Raw genomic sequence first — 19,273 nt, forward strand, 5'->3', positions numbered from 1 at the left:
GTTCAGAAAGGCTGCCCAAGGAGACACTTTCCTGAACCAAGGGTATCTGTTTCCTATAGGTCAAATGGCCCAATTCTATCCAGGATTGGGCCGGTGCATAGAGGCAACAGAGGAACACAGTTCTGCTGTTATAAAAAGAACTGCAGAAGTGTGCACAGTGTTCCTCTGGCAGCCATTTTAGGAAGCACTTTAGGATGTCCTCAGACATCTGAGTGCAGACAAGAAGCAACAGTTCAGAACTTCTGGTACCCAGTACAGGACCGTATACCAGGGAAGGGCATTCAGTGCTGCACCAGTGTTAGGACACCTGATATTAGCTTGGCATTTTTGTCTTGCTTTCCTTGAACACCAAGTAACACGTGTTTTGTCTTACATATTCTGTAGCTTTGAGCCAAAAGTTTTTAAGGGTGATTTTACATGTTCATTGCTTAAAGACACCAAGAAGTATCATTTTGCCATTACTCTGTGATAAAATCCTAATGCCCAAATACCACAGGCATACATCGTATGGCTTGCTATCAGATGTGGCTTGCAGGACACAAATTTACACTATGAAATTGCAGCACAGGACCACAGCACTAGTAGTTTGACAAACTTATCTCATTAATTTTTCCATAAGGTAAGTCACAACACATACTGTTGTAAGCTGGGTCTGGGTCTAATTCTAACTCCAAAGTCACACAGATGAAGACAACAAACCTGAGTCCTTACCTAAGCCAGAGGGATACAGATAGCCTGTACCTGGAAGCCTACAGGTAGCCTAGGTCAGTAGTTCCCAAAATCCTACAGAGGAATTGGGAACCAGGTAAATATTTGGGTGGGCAGTGAGGGGGGCAGCAGTGGCGCTGTAGCAATTGCAGTGCTGCCGATGCCAAGGGGCTTATTTTTTTACCTTGGGGACAGAACTGGCCTCCTGCAGGGTCCTGGAGCCTTGCAGCCCCCTCCAATGTTCTCTGAGGCTTCTGTAAACAATCCTTATCTCCAATCAGCAACTACTTCCATTTTTGCCAGAAATTGGATAAGGATTGTTTAGAGAAGCCTCAGAGGACACTGAAGGGGCTTCAAACCTCCAGGACTTTGCAGGAGGCCAGCTCTGCCCCCAAGGTAAGAAATAAGCCCCTTGGTAGCAGCAGCACTGTAATATCTGCAGCACTGTTACTGCCATTGGAGCAAGGTCACTCTCCTTTAGGGGGAATGCCCTGCTTCTGGTTCCCCTGGCGGGTCGCAACTCACCAGTTTGGGAACCACTGGCTTAAGTGGTAGTGTATCACTTTTGCCTCTAGGTAGAATTAAGATGGCAAAATATGGTTCCTGCTAGTATTGGATACTGTCCAGTAAACGCACCATCTTTTTCTATTGGAACATGGCATTTAGGGCACGGTTTGGTTGTTCTTTTGATTGTTTCTTTGGATGCCTCTTCCCACCGAGCTTTTATGGCTGCATGCTCATCAACCTCATATCCCTGCAAACAAAGGAGAAACTATGTAAGGAATGTTACAAATGCACAAGGGAACAGTTTTCTTCCTGCTCGACCCTGTACAAAACAAAATGTAAACAATGGAAAGGTAAGAGGTGTGCTTCCCTCTCAAAAAAGAAATTTTTATTCCCATCCCTAAGAAATGTATCCCAAGCATTACAAAACACTTACCAATATTCAATAAGTCAAATGCCCCATAAAGACAGGCTCAGATACTGGGACAATTTGCTAAATCCTGCAGTGTCTATGCAATACAGGTGAGACTTTGGTATCCACTGATTTGGTATCCATTGATTTGACTCCTCACTGATACTGAGGTCCACCTCTAAATACCTCATAACAAGGAAAAAAAGAACCAAAATCCAATTTCCTTCCTTCATGCTGCTAATTATAATTTCATTCAACTAGATTCTATTATTCACCCCATCTAGTGGCATTATTCACCCCAATGAGATGCGGTATAGCATCTATACTACAATGATGGAGGAACAAGAAACCTGGAAGTGTGTCTTCAAAGCTGTTTTTCCACTGTTTGGAAGCCACTGCTCTACACTTTTGGCACCAGGTTTAATACAGTATTGCTTACCAAGAGTTTATGGTACTTTAGGGACAAGAGTGCTGGCTCTTGCTCTCAGAGAAAGAATAAATTGTTTAACCCTGGGTTTTTGCAAATAGATTATAGTACTGTTATGAATTGTATTCACGTATTATTCTATTGAATATTAGGAGTGGTTTATGCTTTTTTATTTTGTCTGCAAAAATTAATTAGAAATTTGGAAAGGAAATTAATAAACTTTAGACATTCCTCCACCTTATAATAATAATCTCCCACTTTTGCTTATAGTTCTGTCGCCACAAGTGCAGCATTATTAGGTGGGGAGAATACAAGAGGTCAGAAGGTCTTGTGTTAAGAAGTACAGCTTCCAGGGGGTCCTTTGTTTGTGTGCATTCATGTGTATTTCCTCTACATCAGTTGGAAGTAACAGCTGGATAATATTCAAACTGTCACACAGCAATTCTGTATAATATTTAAAAGAGATTCACAGATTGTGTATAACCACTTTTTAAAAATTACTTCATTTAATTCTTTGCTTGCAGGAATTTTTACAAAGAGCATATCTGCTCCCAAATATTTTTTCTTTAATAACATAGTGCCACCGTGTGGCAAAATATCAGTAACACATCACCAAAAAGACAATACCCTAAAGTAATGGAAAAAAAATGGCTACTGTAAATAAAGGCTGTGTGCATGTATATGTACACATAAGTACAGCAACCTCCCCCACCTCCCTTCAATAAAGAATCACACAACCCTCAACTGAGAAATATGTATATGTATATACAGCTATATGTATGTCACTATACAAATGTGATACAGAAGAAATCAGAATAGTCTTCCAGTCCAAAGAAGAGACAAAGGCTTCTTCTTGTGCAACGGATCCAACTGTAGGTGTGCACCTGGATGTACATCCACATGATAATACTCATTACGGCCCATCAAACTGGTGGCATGCATTTTTTAAAAAGAGAGATGCACATTCCCATCCAGAGAAGGCTTGCCAACTGAGACACTATTGCTGGAGATTTATTTGCCAACCAAATATAATGTCAGTCAGTACAAACAATTGTGATGGGTCAGTAACCCTAATCTGGGACCAATAGTTCTTGTGTACAATTAGTTGCATCCATCTAGAGCTGCTGAACAGGCAGCCCAATCCTGAGCTGTCCAGACCAGGGGGCTGCTGTGGTGCCTAAAATGGCTACTGCAGCAGTGGAACTGCCTCAGAATCAGAGTTCCATGTTGGGTGGCATAGCCTGAAATGGAGCTCAGTATCTGGTGGAGTTCAGCTCCACCAGTCCTGCCTGCCTCCCGCCCCTCCCCCTCCCCCAGACGCCTTCTCCCTGCCCTCTCCCCACCTCACCCCATCCCGGAAAGACCCTGCCTCCCCCACACCCTCTCCCACCTCTCTACTGCCTGGTGGTTTGGGTGACCATGGAGCGATGGAGCACCAGCTTTTCCCCAGCACTAGCCCACTAGCCCTTTGCCAACTGGCACTGGGCTAGCTCTGGAGCCGGGCCAGCACTAGGCCTCACACATTTGCCTTATGGCACGTTTACGACAATATGCGCCGGCTGTAAGCTGGCACGCAGAGCTCAGGTTTGGACTCTACGGCTGCAATCCTAACCACACTTTCCTGAGAGTAAGCCCCATGGAACAAAATAGGACTTAGTTCTGAGTAGACCTGGTTAGGATTGTGCCCTAAGTCCATAAAATAATGATTCAATAGTTGATCTACATTGAGATCCCAAAATAGAAGGAAAACCTTCTCTTAATTCAAGATTAATTCAAATGGATCAAACAAGTATGCATAATATATCCATGGCAAGATGTTGGGAAATGCTTTTATAGAAATTACTAAGGCTCTCAAAATTATTTTTTTTAAATCATGACACCTGATGAAAATCATTACACCTGATTTTCCACAATTTCACTACATGTTTACCTTCCAGTTGAGGGGTTCTGGAGGATACCACATACATAACACGTTGCTATCATGCTGTGTCAGGTTTCTCAAGATCCCCAGTCAATGATTAGCAATCAATCCAATCAACAGGGTGAACAGTCTCTATGGGGTAGGACAGGCTTTTCTAGTCCCTATTATTTGGAGTTGCACAGGAGCAAAAAAGATACAGTACATGCAATTCTAGGAAGTAACTGGTATGTATATCCTAGATGGAGCTCTAGGAAATATCTGGCGGGGCTTTTCTAAAAAAGGTTAGGCAAATATTAATTTTTTGCCTAACCTTTTAAAATGTTAAAATGCCTGATAATAGTCTGCTTGGAACATTATACCTAGTACTGATGATCCAAATTTCAGAAGGATGAATTCAGATGAGGACAAGTAATCACAACCACAGATAGCCAACACCTTACTGGGTCAGAGTTAAGGTGCAATCTTCCATGTACAATCTTCCATGTACAGCCCTACTTTGGCGTATGTCTCATTGAACTCATTGTGTCTTACTTACAAGTAGAAATGCATAGTAAAAGTATAGTAATATGCACTGCAAATAGTAAATGCACTGTAAAAGTGTTGGCCATTTTGTCTAGAGATCTATACAAAGAGGGTTGAAGATCAAAAGAGGGTTCTTCTAAACATCATGAAAGTGAATTGTTCCTTGGAATCGACAGATACATAGATTTGTTGAAAAGTGGTATATTAATATAGTTAACAATAATAAATAGTAATCCTCTAAATATAAACTGTTCAGTTAGACCGCAATTTCGAAACATTTTATCAAGTGGATGCATCAGCAACCTTCTCAGCAAAACCCCTGCTGATGTGGTCCACAGACTTCCTCTGATCAGCTTGTGGAGCCTCATCTCACCCCTTCTCCTTTCCACTTTCCTTGCTTCTGGTGGCTCTTCGTGACATAGTCTTGTTTGCTGTGTTTCCTTTTGAGACTAGCACTTGTTGCAAGGCCTCTGTGTGTAGGTGCACGTGCACATTGCATGTGTGTGTGTGCGAGTGTGTTAGCAAGGCTTCCTCACCCTATCTGGTGATGTGCCAACTTCTGCTCTTCCCATTCCCTAGATTGGAAATGGAAGAAAAGAACGGAGAGGAACAGCCCAATCCTGAGCTGCCCGGGACGCGCGGCTGCAGCGGGACCAAGAATGGCACCCACCGCATCCTGTGCACCTCAGCCTGCCACAGGCAGCACCTCGGGAGAAGGGGACTTTTGTCCCCTTCTCCCAGGTAAGAGAAGCAGCCCCACAATGAGGCTACTCACTTTACCACCGGTAAGGTGAAGGCGTTCGTGTAGAGCACCAAGCCCCATACGAACGCCTTGGATCTGGTAGAGCAGAGCTCCACAGGATCCGCCTCCTCCCTCCTCCGGTATGCCTCCCACCTGCCCTTTCTCCACCTCCTGCCTCTCCGTCATGCCTCCTCCCCACCCTCTCTCTGCCCTCCACCTGCCTCCCCCCTCCCCACAACGCCTCCTCCCTGCCCCCTCCCCCCGCTTACCGTGCCGCAGTTCGGCAGTCCATGAGACCACCAAGCAGCAGAGGATGGGAACCCATCTGGCGCTAGCTTAGCACCGGCCAGCACTGGGCTAGCACAGGGGCCTGTCCAGCAGTAAGCCTCGCAGACATGCCTTACGGCATGCTTGCAACATTGTGCTCCGGCAGAAAGCCAGAGCAACAAACTCAGGATTGGGCTCAAAGTCTGTTGGAGAGGAAAGTGGTAGGATACAGCAGATTATAATTCACCACTCCTCTACCTTCCATACTTCCTCTTCTGCTCCTCCTCCTCTTCCTTTTCCAATCCAGACAGCAAGAAAGGGAGAAAGAGGAAGTGGAGGAGCAACAGCAGTGGCATAGCTAGGTCATTTGACACCTGGGGCCCATAAATTTTTGTCATCCCATATGACATAATCAATTCATCAATCATCATCATCATTATTATTATTATTATTATTCATTAACATTTTTATACCACCCTTCCTCTAAGTAGCTCAGGGTGGTGCACATGGTTTCTTCCCTTATTTTGTTCTCACAACAACCCTGTGAGGTAGGTGAGACTGAGGGATAGTAATAATCAGGACATGAAATGAATAATAATAACGGCCAGAAAATAGGGCTCAATACATTTGTCTGCTTGGAGGGAGGGACTACCTTCTTGGGTGTTTTGGGGGGCTGCTTTCCTTGGATAGGAACCATTCTTGTGTCATTGGATTCCTCTTAGACTGCCCTTCCCGAAGGACTAAGGCACGTTCACCTACTCAGGTAATATTCTCTGCTTTTTTAGTAAAGGACGAAATGTACATCTTCATGGAATACTGTGATGAAGGAACTTTGGAAGAGGTATCAAGGCTGGGCCTACAGGAACATGTCATTAGGCTTTACACCAAGCAGATCACAACAGCCATCAATGTATTGCATGAACATGGCATAGTACATCGAGACATCAAAGGTAAACAGCACTTGTGAATTACTTAATTTCTTTTTGCAGTCTGTCCAGAAAGCTCTGGGCTGATTTACAGTGCACCTTCCAAGCTGCCTGCAACCGCTTCCTGGTTGTGCAAGGCCCTTCCCCCAGTGTCACCCCAGAAAGCATCATGAACATGAAGAGAAGGCATTATTATGCATTGGGACAACACTGAGCAAAGGGAGGAGCATTGTGCAACCAGGAACAGGCTGCAGACAGCTTGGAAGATTGCCTGCAGCCCTCTAAATGCAGCCGTTTCAATGTGAGAGGGCAAGCCAAGCCCTTTTTAGCTGTTTCCTTTACGTTGCCCATTTTTAAAAAGCATTTTTTTAATTTTAAAATCTGCAGGGGGTCTAAAACAGAACCCCAGTGGGTATAGCCTGTACAGGTGCAACCTATTTATCCATGGATTTTTTTATCTGCAGATTTGTCTCAATGCAGATCAGGTGGAGAGAACTGAAAATCGCACACACCTTTGCCCTGCACTGGCATCTCCCTCAGTTTCCAGGCAGCCCAAAACACTGCAAAAAGGCTCCACCTCGAACAGGCAGGGAAATAGCCATGGAAGAGGTTCCTCTTGCAAAGGAACAGTGAGACTCCTGGAGCCCCTGAGCCAGCCGAGGCTGAAGAGGGGAGGCGGGGCAGAAAACGTCTGTAGCCATAGTACAAGCAGCAAGGTGGAGCTCACTCACACTCACACTCACACTCACACTCACACACACACACACACACACACACACACACACACACAGGGGCAGGTTTGGTAGCAACAGAGGGGATTGCTTTAAAAAACCCAGGGAGTATTTCCCAATTTCCCCCCTCCCCCCCCAGACTGAGATGGTGCAGGCTCTCACCATCCAGCCTATGGAAACAAAACAGCACAGCAAGCAAGTCTTCCCAGCAAGCCAAAGCATGAGATTTAGGCTACAATCCGATCCACACTTTCCTGGGAGTAAGCCCCATTGACTACAATGGGGCTTACTTCTGAGTAGAAATGCATGGTACTGGACTCTTCAAAGCTCAGCATCCCACCTGTGAAAGAAGCGGGACAGCTGGCAATGGGGAGGGCTGAGTATGGAGTGAGTGGAGGAGGGAGAGGTGAAGGAGGGGACTGATAACAGCTGCCTTAGTTTCCTTCCAGCCCCAAGTGTCAGGCTGCAGCATATTTGCGTAACTCTATGGAATTTAGCATAATTCCACAGAATTTAGCACATTTTCTCTTAATCCTGCTGAGTCATGGAACGGAACTCATGCGAATAAATAGGCTCCACCTGTACATGGTTCACAGATTGATCCTGATTTTGGAAGGCACATTCAAACCACAGTTACAGCCTTTTCAGATATTATGACAAACAGTGATTTGCTCAAACCAAGGAGTGTTTGATCCAGCTAAGCACATGAAGATAGGAGATGGATATGTGGCTGTATACACACACCTGTGAAGGGTCAAGGAACATGATATCTAAACACAGCAAAAGTCTTTCTCTTCCCTGCATCCCACTCCATCTCAGCAAGGAGCAGAAAGTAGCTCTGCTCTGCTAGGGAGAGGGGGTAACAAAGAGAAGTCAGACCAGCATCCTGCATATTTTCAGGAAGTTGGAGTGGAGCTGGCTTGACAGCTTTCCCTCTCTGTCTAACAGAGAGTTGGGGGGAAGAATGTGAGTTCCTGTTCAATTTCTATGGCAACGTTATGGAAGATGCTTTTAGGCCAAGGCTCTTTCACCCTCCAATGCTTAAATTCTTTAGCTCTAAGTCAGGTAAGGAGAAAAAAAATCAGCTGCAACTAGGACTTTGGGGTGAAGAAGCACTAATGGCACTCTGGCTTTTCCCATCAGAGAGAGAGAGAGAGAGAGAGAGAGAGAGAGAGAGAGAAAATGAATGAATGAATGAATAAAAAAAATGTACATTTAAACAGCAGCTCCCTCCCTGTGTTCTTGGAGTAGATTAGATATGAATTGTGAGTTAAGGGGGACTGCTCAGGTGAATTAATCAGGGATGAGCACAATGTATGTGGCTACCTTTGCCTGCTTGGTTACTTAGTCCTCCTCCTGATCAAGACTGTGCCTTGTAAGTATATTAATCCAGGCTGATCACTCTATAATAAACTGCCTCATTTGGACTTGAAATTCTATCCAAGTTTCAACTAGGAATCAGTGTCACCTCTTTTTCCTCTTTAGGAGCAAACATCTTTCTTACTTCAGCAGGACTGATTAAGTTGGGAGACTTTGGCTGCTCAGTAAAATTAAAGAACAACACGCAGACAATGCCTGGTGAGGTGAACAGTACCCTGGGAACTGCAGGTAAGAAGGAGCACCCAGTGAAATATTCTGCTGTATATAGTCCCTCTGATCATATACAGAGAAAGTGAACTTTTTCTGGGAAGGCAGCCTGCAAGTGCAAGAGATTCATGTAAGCTTCTTGGGGGCACAGAGGCCTCTGGATTGGATGGGGATCTAAAAGGGAAAAAATTCCTAAAACAGATATTTCAGGGGATTAAAATGCAAGCAGAGAGTAAGTGTTATAAAATGAAGTAAAAAAGGGCACTGCTTTTACAATATTTTTAAAAGGAGATGGTGCGCTACTGTGGAATTTCAGAGGTGGAGACCAAAAGCTCCAGGACAGTAACTTGCCTGTTAGGGGCCTCTAGCTGAGCAGGTGTGTTAACCCAGTTCAGTGTTCTGACCCCTAAGCTGTGCATGCTCTTGCACAAAAATGGATGAGGTCTCTGGCCAGATGAATGCATGTTTCTTAGCATTATGCCGTTTCATGTCGGTTTGACCAGTTATCAGGTTTATATGTTGTTACATCTTTTTGGAGATGCCACATAATTCTGGCTATGAAATAATTCTGTCTAAGGCAGTCGTTCTCACACATTGAGCACCGGGACCCACTTTTTAGAATGAGAATTGGTCAGGACCCACTGGAAGTGATGTCATGACCAGAAGTGACATCACCAAGCAGGAACATTTTTAACAATCCTAGGCTGCAATCCTACCCACACTTACCTAGGCGTAAGTCCCATTTACTATCATTGTTAAAAGAATATACATAGTAGCTTGTTAAAAGTACAAGTCTGTAACATTTCCCCAAATGCCGTCACATAACATGGTGGCATCAAGTCTAATATATGGAAAATAAAATATAGAAATGAAAGGGGACCCACCTGAAATTGGCTCACGACCCACCTAGTGGGTCCCAACCCACAGTTTGAGAAACACTGGTCTAAGGAAATCTGATATTTCTCTCTTGGTTTCCACTGCTTGTTAAATTCCATCCTGATAAATGATAAAATGCATGGCAAAGACTTTCTCATGCCATCATACTCCCAGCATACATTGATGATCATGTTAGTATGGCTTAATAGTAGCAAAATTGGAGGGAAAGTTAAAGGCCATTTACAGAACTATTTGCTTAAGAGACTAAGCCGTGTATTGGGAGGAGGTTTCTGGTTCAGAACTCCCCGCTTATATTTCTATGCATGCATAATGCTAATTACTTTGTCAGTAAAGGTTAAGGCAAAAGTTATTTTTTTTCATGGTGTCACTTAAGGTGCAATCCTAACCCCTTATGTCATTGCTTTCCAGCACTGGCATAGCGGTGCCAGTGGGACATGTGCTGCATCCTGCAGTTGAGTGGCACTCACGGAGGCCTCCTCAAAGTAAGGGAATGTTTGTTCCCTTACCTCGGAGCTGCATTGCCCTTATGTCAGTGCTGGAAAGCACTGACATAAGTGGTTAGGATTGTGCCCTTAGTTAACATTCCATTGAAATTACAGTTTGAGATGTGCTCCTATTTAATCCTTGCTGTGCAACAGTAATGAACTGGACAGAGCACAGTGAACAGATTTTTATGTGAAAACTTGAATTTTAATTTTTTTTAAAATAATGCTGGTGTTAGCAAAATCATTTAGCATCAGCAGCTATGCTTATACTAGTGTTTATTATATTGGTTCAATATATATTTTATGAGTTATGGGATACTTGTGGGATACTTAGTTTCTTACTTGATCAAGCCTTTCAAGACACTGTCTTTGCCTTTGAAGCAGTTCTGAATAACCCTGAGCGAGTGAAGGTGTTTTCATTGCATCAGAGCAAGTGAAAATATGAGATCTTAAAACCTTTTAAGAAGAGGGAAATATGGTGTGAAGTGAATCTGTGAGAATGCTTTTGGAATAAGCAACATTATATGCATTTCACAAAGAGGAACTGCAGTCAAAGAGGAGCGCAATCAGCAGTTTGGGACAGGGCCATAATTCAGTGGATGCAGCACATGCATCCAGGAGGCCAGGTTCAATCCTAGGCATCTCCAGGCAGAACTAGGCAAGACCTAGATTGAAACCCTGAAGAGTATTGCTAAACAGCGTAGAAAGTATGATCTGAATGACCAATAGTTTGATTAAGCATAAGATTGCTGTTCCCACCTTGTGTTTGTGAGCAATAAAAAACTAGTGGGTAATTTTCTATGTACTATGATTTGCTTTCCCAGATGAATTTTTTTATTTAGAACCCCTCCTGTTCCTTTGTTACATAAATTAATGCAATCCTGTGTATTATGTCAAAGCATACATGGCTCCCGAAGTAATTACTAGAGCTAAAGGAGAAGGCCATGGACGTGCAGCAGGTATCTGGGCTGTGTTGTGATTGAAATGGTCACTGGTAAGGTAAGCACCTTGTGTGGAGAGTAAGCTAACATTGGTTAGCTTTTGAAGACCTATGGGGGTCTAAAATAGAGCTGAGCAAACCCTGGCCCAAGGGCTGTATCCAGTGTTTGGCTGAATCCATCCCTCCCGTGACTGGTGCTCCTTGTTCTGGAGTGCCGTGTCTCTCAGTGTCCCCCGATTGGGACAATGCAACACTCTGGCCAGTTGCATCTATGCTGCAATGCCCCAGTGGACATTGCACCCAGATTTCTGGGCAGACACCAGAGTGTCACATTGTCCTGATCGGGGGACATTGAGAGAGGCGGTGCTCTTGAACTCAAAGTGACAGCCTCACCAGGAAATGCAAAAATTAACATTTTTATACCACCCTTCCTCTAGGTAGCTCAGGGTGGTGTACATGGTTCCTTCCCTTATTTTGTCCTCACAACAACCCTGTGAGGTAGGTGAGACTGAGGGATAGTAATAATCAGGACATGAAATGAATAATAATAACGGCCAGAAAATAGGGCTCAATACATTCGTCTGCTTGGAGGGAGGGAGGGACTTCCTTCTTGGGTGTTTTTGGGGGCTGCTTTCATTGGATAGGAAGCATTCTTGTGTCATTGGATTCCTCTTAGACTGCCCTTTCCAAAGGACTAAGGCACGTTCACCTACTTACAAGTAAATGCACAATATGGCTTGGTTTCACTTTTCATAGGGCTCCATGCATTTTTTTGGTTTCAGGTTTTTCAGCCATACGGTTTGATGGAAAGGAGATATTTCGCTCCGGTTTCTTCCGTTGCATTCTGCTGGAAATTCCACATCCAACAGTATATAGCACGATGGGGTTAGTCCTAACCTCCATGATGCTGTGTCACTTGTGGTGTCACCCCCCCCCAAAGCTGGTACCTGGGGCTGCCCCCCATCCCTCGCTAGCTATGCCATTGAGCAACAGCAGAGGTAAGTGGGTGAACGGAGGTGGGTACCGTCTCAAGTGACCACCTCATGGATGAGTCAGCCCTGGTGGTAGTGCTTCCATGTTTGTGGAAGGAAGGTGTTGGGTTTTAACTCTAACCTAGATAAGTCTTCATTTTAAACCTAGCAAAATGCAACACCACGGGCAGCGCAATCCTAACTTGCACTGGAACAGGGAGACCAGCAGGCCTGCCCCGTATCCAGCACGAGTTTTGGGTCGCAAGCAGCTTGGCCCAGGGCAAGGGGAAATGTTTCCCCTTACCCAAGGAAGAGCCTCTACAGCCTCAAGAGGTGGCGCAGATCCAAGCAGCCTGGAGCTGTGCTGCGCAGCCCAGGAACAAGGTCAGGATCCAGCACAAGTGCTGGGTCCTGGCCTCACACTCCGCTCTCCCGCCACACACCCACAGGCCCGCCTGCCTGCCCGCCCACCACCAGCCCTCCCCTGCCCCCAAAAGCTTCCTCCCTGCCTTGTGATCGCTCCACTTTCACTTCTGACAAGCTGGGGAGCCCTGCAGATGCTTGTGCAGGGCTCCCTGAACCCCAGGAAGGCTGCTGCAGGGACTGGTAAGTGTATCCCAGTCCCTGCAGCCCAGTTAGCCTCCTCCCTGCCCCTGCCCCTTAAGGCGGCATCACGATGCCCCAGTTTGAAAACCACTGAGATAGGTGTGGTGTCAACAGAGGCCCCTTGCTCTGGCAGGCAAGCACGGGGTTAACACCAGGGCCTTAGATTGCAGTGGTGTGCTCCACAGCTGTAGCCACTTAGAGGCAGAAAGGCCCTCAGGTTTAAAAGCACCACCTGCAGGAAGGAAAAGGGGTGTGGGTAGTGAAAGGAGAGAGAACTAAACAGATGAATTAATGGACTGGCTGATAGACTACCGGACCTGCTGGCGGACCAATGGACTAACTGACTAATGGAGAGATGGGCAAATGGACTTCTGAGCTTTGCTGGAACAGGGACTGCTGGTGTGTGGCTGCCATGCCCAAGACCTGCTGAGGACCAAGATATTGCTATGGTGGCTGGAGAAGCTACTGGCAGGAGAGAGGAGGAAGGAGGACCTTTGCAGTTTCAACAGGCAAGCTACCCTGATGGTGGGTAGTGCTGCAGCAGTGCTGCAGTGCAGAACTAGGGCCGTCGTTGGGGAACGAAGGGCAGTTAATTAGCTTAAAGTGGGCACGAGTCATCTAAGTGAAGCTTGGACCAGGAATTTGGCAAAAGGGGGCATGAAAATAGTGTTCCCCAAATATCCACAGTTTCTGTATCTGTAGGGGGCCCTGAAACAGATCCCCCCCCCCGGATACCGGGTGACGCCTGTAATGTATTTCCCTCTCCAGCAGGAGGCATCTGAGCACAGCAAAGTTTGAGCATCTCAACAAAAATGAGAAAACAGCAGCCAAGGCCTGGCCTGACCCTATGTTTAATTTGCCAAAGGGGATAATGGGTTTAATGGGAAATTAATAAAGAGCTTTCCGTCTGATCTGGTCCGGAGATAGATGTCTTTGGAACCGCAACAGAAGGCATCTATCTCCGGACCAGATCAGATGGAAAGCTCTTCAACCTCTCCAGACTGAGAGCAAAGTCCAAAGTCCAGCTGAAATGTCTGCGTGACTTCCTCTTTGCTGACGATGCAGCTGTCACTACCCACTCTGCCAAAGATTTCCAGCAGCTCATGGATCGTTTTAGCAAGGCCTGCCAAGATTTTGGACTGACGATCAGCCTGAAGAAAACACAGGTCATGGTTCAGGATGTGGACTAACCTCCCTGCATTACAATCTCTGCGCACGAACAGGAGGTTGCCTATGACTTTGTGTACCTTGGCTCAACGATCTCTGACACTCTTTCTCTCGATACCGAACTAAACAAACGCATCGGTAAAGCAGGTACCACGTTTTCCAGACTCACAAAGAGAGTCTGGTCCAACAAGAAGCTGACGGAACATACCAAGATCCAGGTCTACAGAGCTTGCGTCCTGAGTACACTTCTGTACTGCAGCAAGTCATGAACTCTTCGCTCACAACAGGAGAGGAAACTGAGCGCTTTCCACATGCGCTGCCTCCGATGCATCCTCGGCATCACCTGGCAGGACAAAGTTCCAAACAACACAGTCCTGGAACGTGCTGGAATCCTTAGCATGTATGCACTGCTGAAACAGAGATGCCTGCGTTGGCTCGGTCATGTCGTGAGAATGGATGATGGCCGGATCCCAAAGGATCTCCTCTATGGTGAACTCGTGCAAGGAAAGCACCCTACAGGTAGACCACAGCTGCGATACAAGGACAACTGCAAGAGGGATCTGAAGGCCTTAGGAGTGGACCTCAACAAGTGGGAAACCTTGGCCTCTGAGCGGCCCGCTTGGAGGCAGGCTGTGCAGCATGGCCTTTCCCAGTTTGAAGAGACACTTGGCCGACAGTCTGAGGCTAAGAGGCAAAGAAGGAAGGCCCATAGCCAGGGAGACAGACCAGGGTCAGACTGCACTTGCTCCCGGTGTGGAAGGGATTGTCACTCCTGAATTGGCCTTTTCAGCCACACTAGACGATGTTCCAAAACCACCTTTCAGAGCGCGATACCATAGTCTCTTGAGACTGAAGGTTGCCAACAACAATAATGGTAAAAGTAGTGCTCTGTCAATTTTACACACACACACACACACACACCACTGTTGCAAGACACAAAGGGAATATTCTAGTACAACATTAACTGCAAACAAGTAGCACTTTAAAACTTCAGTTTCCTTAGGATGTTGACTTGTTTTCTTTGCCTCCTAATGCCATATACATGTTTGTAGCTTTCTAATGGGTCCTGACATTAGCTTAGCATAACTGTATTGAAATAAACTTACCCGCAGTTTGGCATTTAGCTTCACAGAGTGGAAGACACAACATGTCTACCATGAATTTAGGAAATAATGATCCATGCACCATATTCAGCCTGAGGGGTCCTTTTTGTTTGTGTCACCAAGTCAAAACTTTAAAGTACTGAAAGACTTTTCAGTGAATGCTATTAAGGTCCCCTTCTTAGTTCCCTTCCATAAAAACATGCTTAGCAGAGAGTTAAATGCAAGCTGATAGGCAAGAAATAATTCATTAAAAAAATAACAAATTTCAAAGATGTGCCTATTAAATAAATCCAACCCCAAAGGGCTGTCAAGAAGACCATTTCTGCCTTGACCGATGGCTTCTCTTTGCTGCCTTCTGGAAGAACTAAAGAAGGCTACACAAATCAAAAGTTATCAGTAATCCACAAGGAGGCAGATCCAGCAATTACACTGCCGGGAGAAACTCAGGCACAATTAATTGCTTCTCACACTTTCTGAACTCTGGCTTTCCTCTGAACTTTGGGCCAAAACACACTAATGGGCTTAACAAGGAAGTGGGCTGGAAGCTGCCATGAGAGTGGCTATTTAAAGAAAACAGCCGCTTCTGGACTACACAGCCCAGGTGGGGGCTAGGAGAGTGGTGTACTATTTTTCAGCGCAAACCAACACAGGGAAAGTATTAAAACTCCTTTGATGTGCCCCACAATCCTGAACCAGATTGGCCTCCCAATGACTTTTAAAATTTGACCTTATGTCTTTGTTAAGACCATTAATCATTGATAGATTTCATGTCATATGCAGCATGGTCCCATGGATGACTGAACTGTAACAGCCCCCTGAACTGAGAAAGAAATTAAAAAATGGGGCTCCTTACCTTAGCCCTTCTTGCAAGATCAGTTTGACAAAACAGGAAGTGCAGGTGATGCTGGGAACTCTCAGCATGTCCCTCAGTTTGTTTTATTTAAAGGGACATGTGGCTTGTGCAGGCAGCAGCAACTGGTTTCCCTCCTCCTCACCTTGCTTCCTTCTCAAGAGATTCCTTTAGGTTTAAAGAGCTGGGGTACTATGAGCTGGGGGGGGGAATGGATATAGTATGGAGATATGGGGTGGTGAGAGAGGATAGTGGCTTCCCAACTCATGCAAGGAAGGAGAGAGATGAGTTGGTAGGGAAACGGATCAATGCAGCTCTGCCTGTGGCAAGGTGGGGGGGGGGGAGGTGATGACAGACTTGGGGTGAAGGTCACCCCGAATCAGCCACTCCCCTGCCACTGACAGGGGAACACTTGCTTCATGAATGGGCCTGTGTAGTCTGTACTCACAAGCCCCACAACCTACCAACACCTTTTAACAGGCAAGTGCTTGGAATCCTTGCACATGAGCACACATTTGAACCACTGCATAAGGATCATGGACTGAGGCACTAATCCAGGGGTGTCAAACTCATTTCATCCTAGGGGCCACATCAGATTTATGGCACCTGCTGAGGGCCGAACTCCAAATGTGGCACCCGGAAGTGTTTCTTTTAAAAAGCTGGGGATTCCCCCTTGCTCTTCTACCTCCCCCCACCCCATTCTAACACAAAGCATCCCCTGCCTCCCCCCACCCCACATGCTATTCTACCACAAAGCACCCCCTGCCTCCTCCCCACCCCACACACCATTCTACCACAAAGCACCCCCTGCCTCCTCCCCACCCCACACACCATTCTACCACAAAGCACCCCCTGCCTGCCCCCACCCCACACACCATTCTACCACAAAGCACCCCCTGCCTCCTCCCCACCCCACACACCATTCTACCACAAAGCACCCCCCACCCCACACACCATTCTACCACAAAGCACCCCCTGCCTCCTCCCCACCCCACACACCATTCTACCACAAAGCACCCCCTGCCTCCTCCCCACCCCACACACCATTCTACCACAAAGCACCCCCTGCCTCCTCCCCACCCCACACACCATTCTACCACAAAGCACCCCCTGCCTCCCCCACCACCCCATGGCGCCTCCTGCCCTCAGACCCCCTCTGGCCGTGACCGGAGTCCGGGCGAGCTCCGGCCACGGCCGGAGCGAGTTGAAAAGCCGGGAATGCTGCGCACGGCGCCTCCTGCCCTCAGACCCCCTCTGGCCGTGGCCAGAGCCTGGGCGAGCTCCAGCCATGGCCAGGGGGAGCTGCAGGGCCAGGGATGCTGCACACGGCGCCTCCGGCGCTCGGACCCCCTCTGGCTATGGCAGGAGCCTGGGCGAGCTGCCGCCACAGCCAGGGGAAGTTGCAGTGCTAGGGACGCCGCGCACAGCACGCCCGGCCCTCAGACCCCCTCTGGCCGTGGCCGGAGCCCAGGCGAGGTCCGGCCGCGGTCAGGGGGAATTGCAGGGCTGGGATGCCGTGCACAGCACGCCCAGCCCTCAGACCCCCTCTGGCCGTGGCCGGAGCCCAGGTAAGGTCCAGCCGCGGCCAGGGGGAATTGCAGGGCCGGGGATGCCACGCATGGCACCTACGTCATTCTGAGGGTTGGGTTTGCTGCGTGCAGCGTTCCCAGCCCTCAGAATTTTCCTCTGGCCGTGACCAGGTCGGAACGAGCTGGGGTGGGGCAGCCCCAAAGCTCCCCGAGAACACGGGGGCTGCCCCAAATGGCTCTGTGGGCCGGATCTGGCCCACGGGCCTATCTTTGACACCGCTGCACTAATCCATCATAGACATTAGCCAAGTATTAGAACAGGCCATCTCGCTTCTTTCTAAACATTGCCAGTCAGGGAATAAGGTGGATGGGGAAGTAGCTGTAGCAATCACGGGCTCTCAAATGTTCCCTGCCTCTCTTCTATAACTAACATGGGAGTTTGGGTGGCTGTAATTGGCACATTCTGCTACAGAAAGGAACATGCCCCCATCTCTGTCTGCTACAAGAACCTCACCTTCCTTGAGATTTTATGACCCCCTTCCAGGTGTGTCTTGTTCATCAGGCAGTATTCCCTGTAATTGTCACAGGGACTGCACAGAGCCCTAAAGGGGCTGCGTGGGGTCATCATAATCATCATTAAACTCCAGAGCACCTTGATTGAAGTTGCACAGGGCTCTAGTTCCAGCAGGGTGGCCACACAGTCACACAGCTGAGAGGGTATAACACTGCCCTCAGGGGATCCACATCACAGACTGAGAACCTAAGTTATAACTGCTTCTGCTCTGGATTACAATTTCACGAGCATTTCTGAAGATGCACCAGAACTAATTTATTGTGGAATCGATGCTAGGGACACAGAGGCTTGTACCTTCTGGGCTGCAGCTCCCTGAGTTTCGAGAAGTGTGCTACATTCCCCATCATGGAATTCTTCTTTGCATTCACGGCAGAAAACAAACTGGAGAAAAGAAAACCAGAAAACATAACAATCAATAGGGCTGAAGCCACAATATTCTAGTCATAGAGGGCTATATACCGGATGATCTATCATCTTCTTCACCCCATTAAATTCCCATAATCTCTTTTAATCGTGCATCTTATTAAACAGCCTGCTCATTAACAGAATCCCATTTTTTGTATAATTTTCTGCTATGAAATAAGACAATTTATATTATAAAAGGGAATCCCCTTTTCTTGTACTCATGGAGTTGCAAAGTCCTTTACAAACTACTGCAACTATAGAGATTACAGTGATATTTTTATGTATACCTAGCAACCCTTGCCAAATAGCACCAAGTTAAGACATTTTACAAAATAAGATAAAATTGCTTTGGAAGCCAACAGGTCAAGGCATTGCCCCCCCCCCTTGTGAACTGGGACACTGCAATGGCCAACATACACTCTAGTTTTCGGACTCTTGACACGGGATGGGGCTCCAGTTGCTGATTCCCTCACTCAGGGAAACAAACAATGGATCTTCTAAAACATTCCCTGGAGAACCAGGAAGTCTTCAGATGCTTTTCAAAAGAAGGAGCCAGAACAGGGATGGGGGAGAGAGAGAGTATTTCACACTGAAGGCCCTGCCATTCAGATACCATGTAAGGGTCCTCAAACAGAAGGTGTTAACACGTGGCAGTGCCTTTAACAGCTGCTTGATCTGTAGCAGTTAGCAATTGAAAATATTTTTTATGCTACAAAAAGTTTCATCTGATAGTTCACACATACTGCTGTTAAAGGCACAAGAAGAACCCAGGCCATCTGTTCTAGACAATTGGCAACACTAGATTCTGGATTCATCCCAGAAAACACTGAACCACAAATTTGCTTGGGTGGAATTCAATGCCTTCTAAACTGACACCTGTGTATCACACCTGTTCCATTTCTTTATAATAAAGATACCTGTTTTGACAGGTGTCAAAGGTCTTTGAACCATCAAGTCCTCATTAATTTCAATGTCCTTGCTGGGAAGAGAAAAATTCAC

The 19,273-nt window shown here is 46.7% G+C and overlaps 1 protein-coding gene and 1 long non-coding RNA gene across 4 annotated transcripts in view; one reads left to right on the forward strand and one right to left on the reverse strand.

The window, feature by feature from the left end:
- The window catches only part of PRKN (parkin RBR E3 ubiquitin protein ligase), an 862,188-nt gene that overhangs the window by 1,638 nt on the left and 841,277 nt on the right, over positions 1 to 19,273 (reverse strand). For 2 of the 3 annotated variants that reach the window (XM_066616280.1, XM_066616288.1), the window contains 2 exons: positions 18,164 to 18,250; positions 1,345 to 1,462 (listed from right to left, as the gene is read on the reverse strand). In XM_066616280.1, the coding sequence (XP_066472377.1) occupies positions 1,345 to 1,462; positions 18,164 to 18,250 (205 nt within the window). The remainder of the gene's footprint in view (positions 1 to 1,344; positions 1,463 to 18,163; positions 18,251 to 19,273) is intronic. The other variant, XM_066616297.1, reaches the window with a different exon arrangement.
- On the forward strand, positions 6,304 to 11,087 carry LOC136636367 (uncharacterized). Its single transcript, XR_010793515.1, has 3 exons — positions 6,304 to 6,453; positions 8,646 to 8,768; positions 11,029 to 11,087. It is a non-coding gene; the product is annotated as an uncharacterized lncRNA (long non-coding RNA).

This window comes from Tiliqua scincoides, chromosome 1 (assembly GCF_035046505.1).
Source record: "Tiliqua scincoides isolate rTilSci1 chromosome 1, rTilSci1.hap2, whole genome shotgun sequence".
NCBI classification, from domain to species: domain Eukaryota; kingdom Metazoa; phylum Chordata; class Lepidosauria; order Squamata; family Scincidae; genus Tiliqua; species Tiliqua scincoides.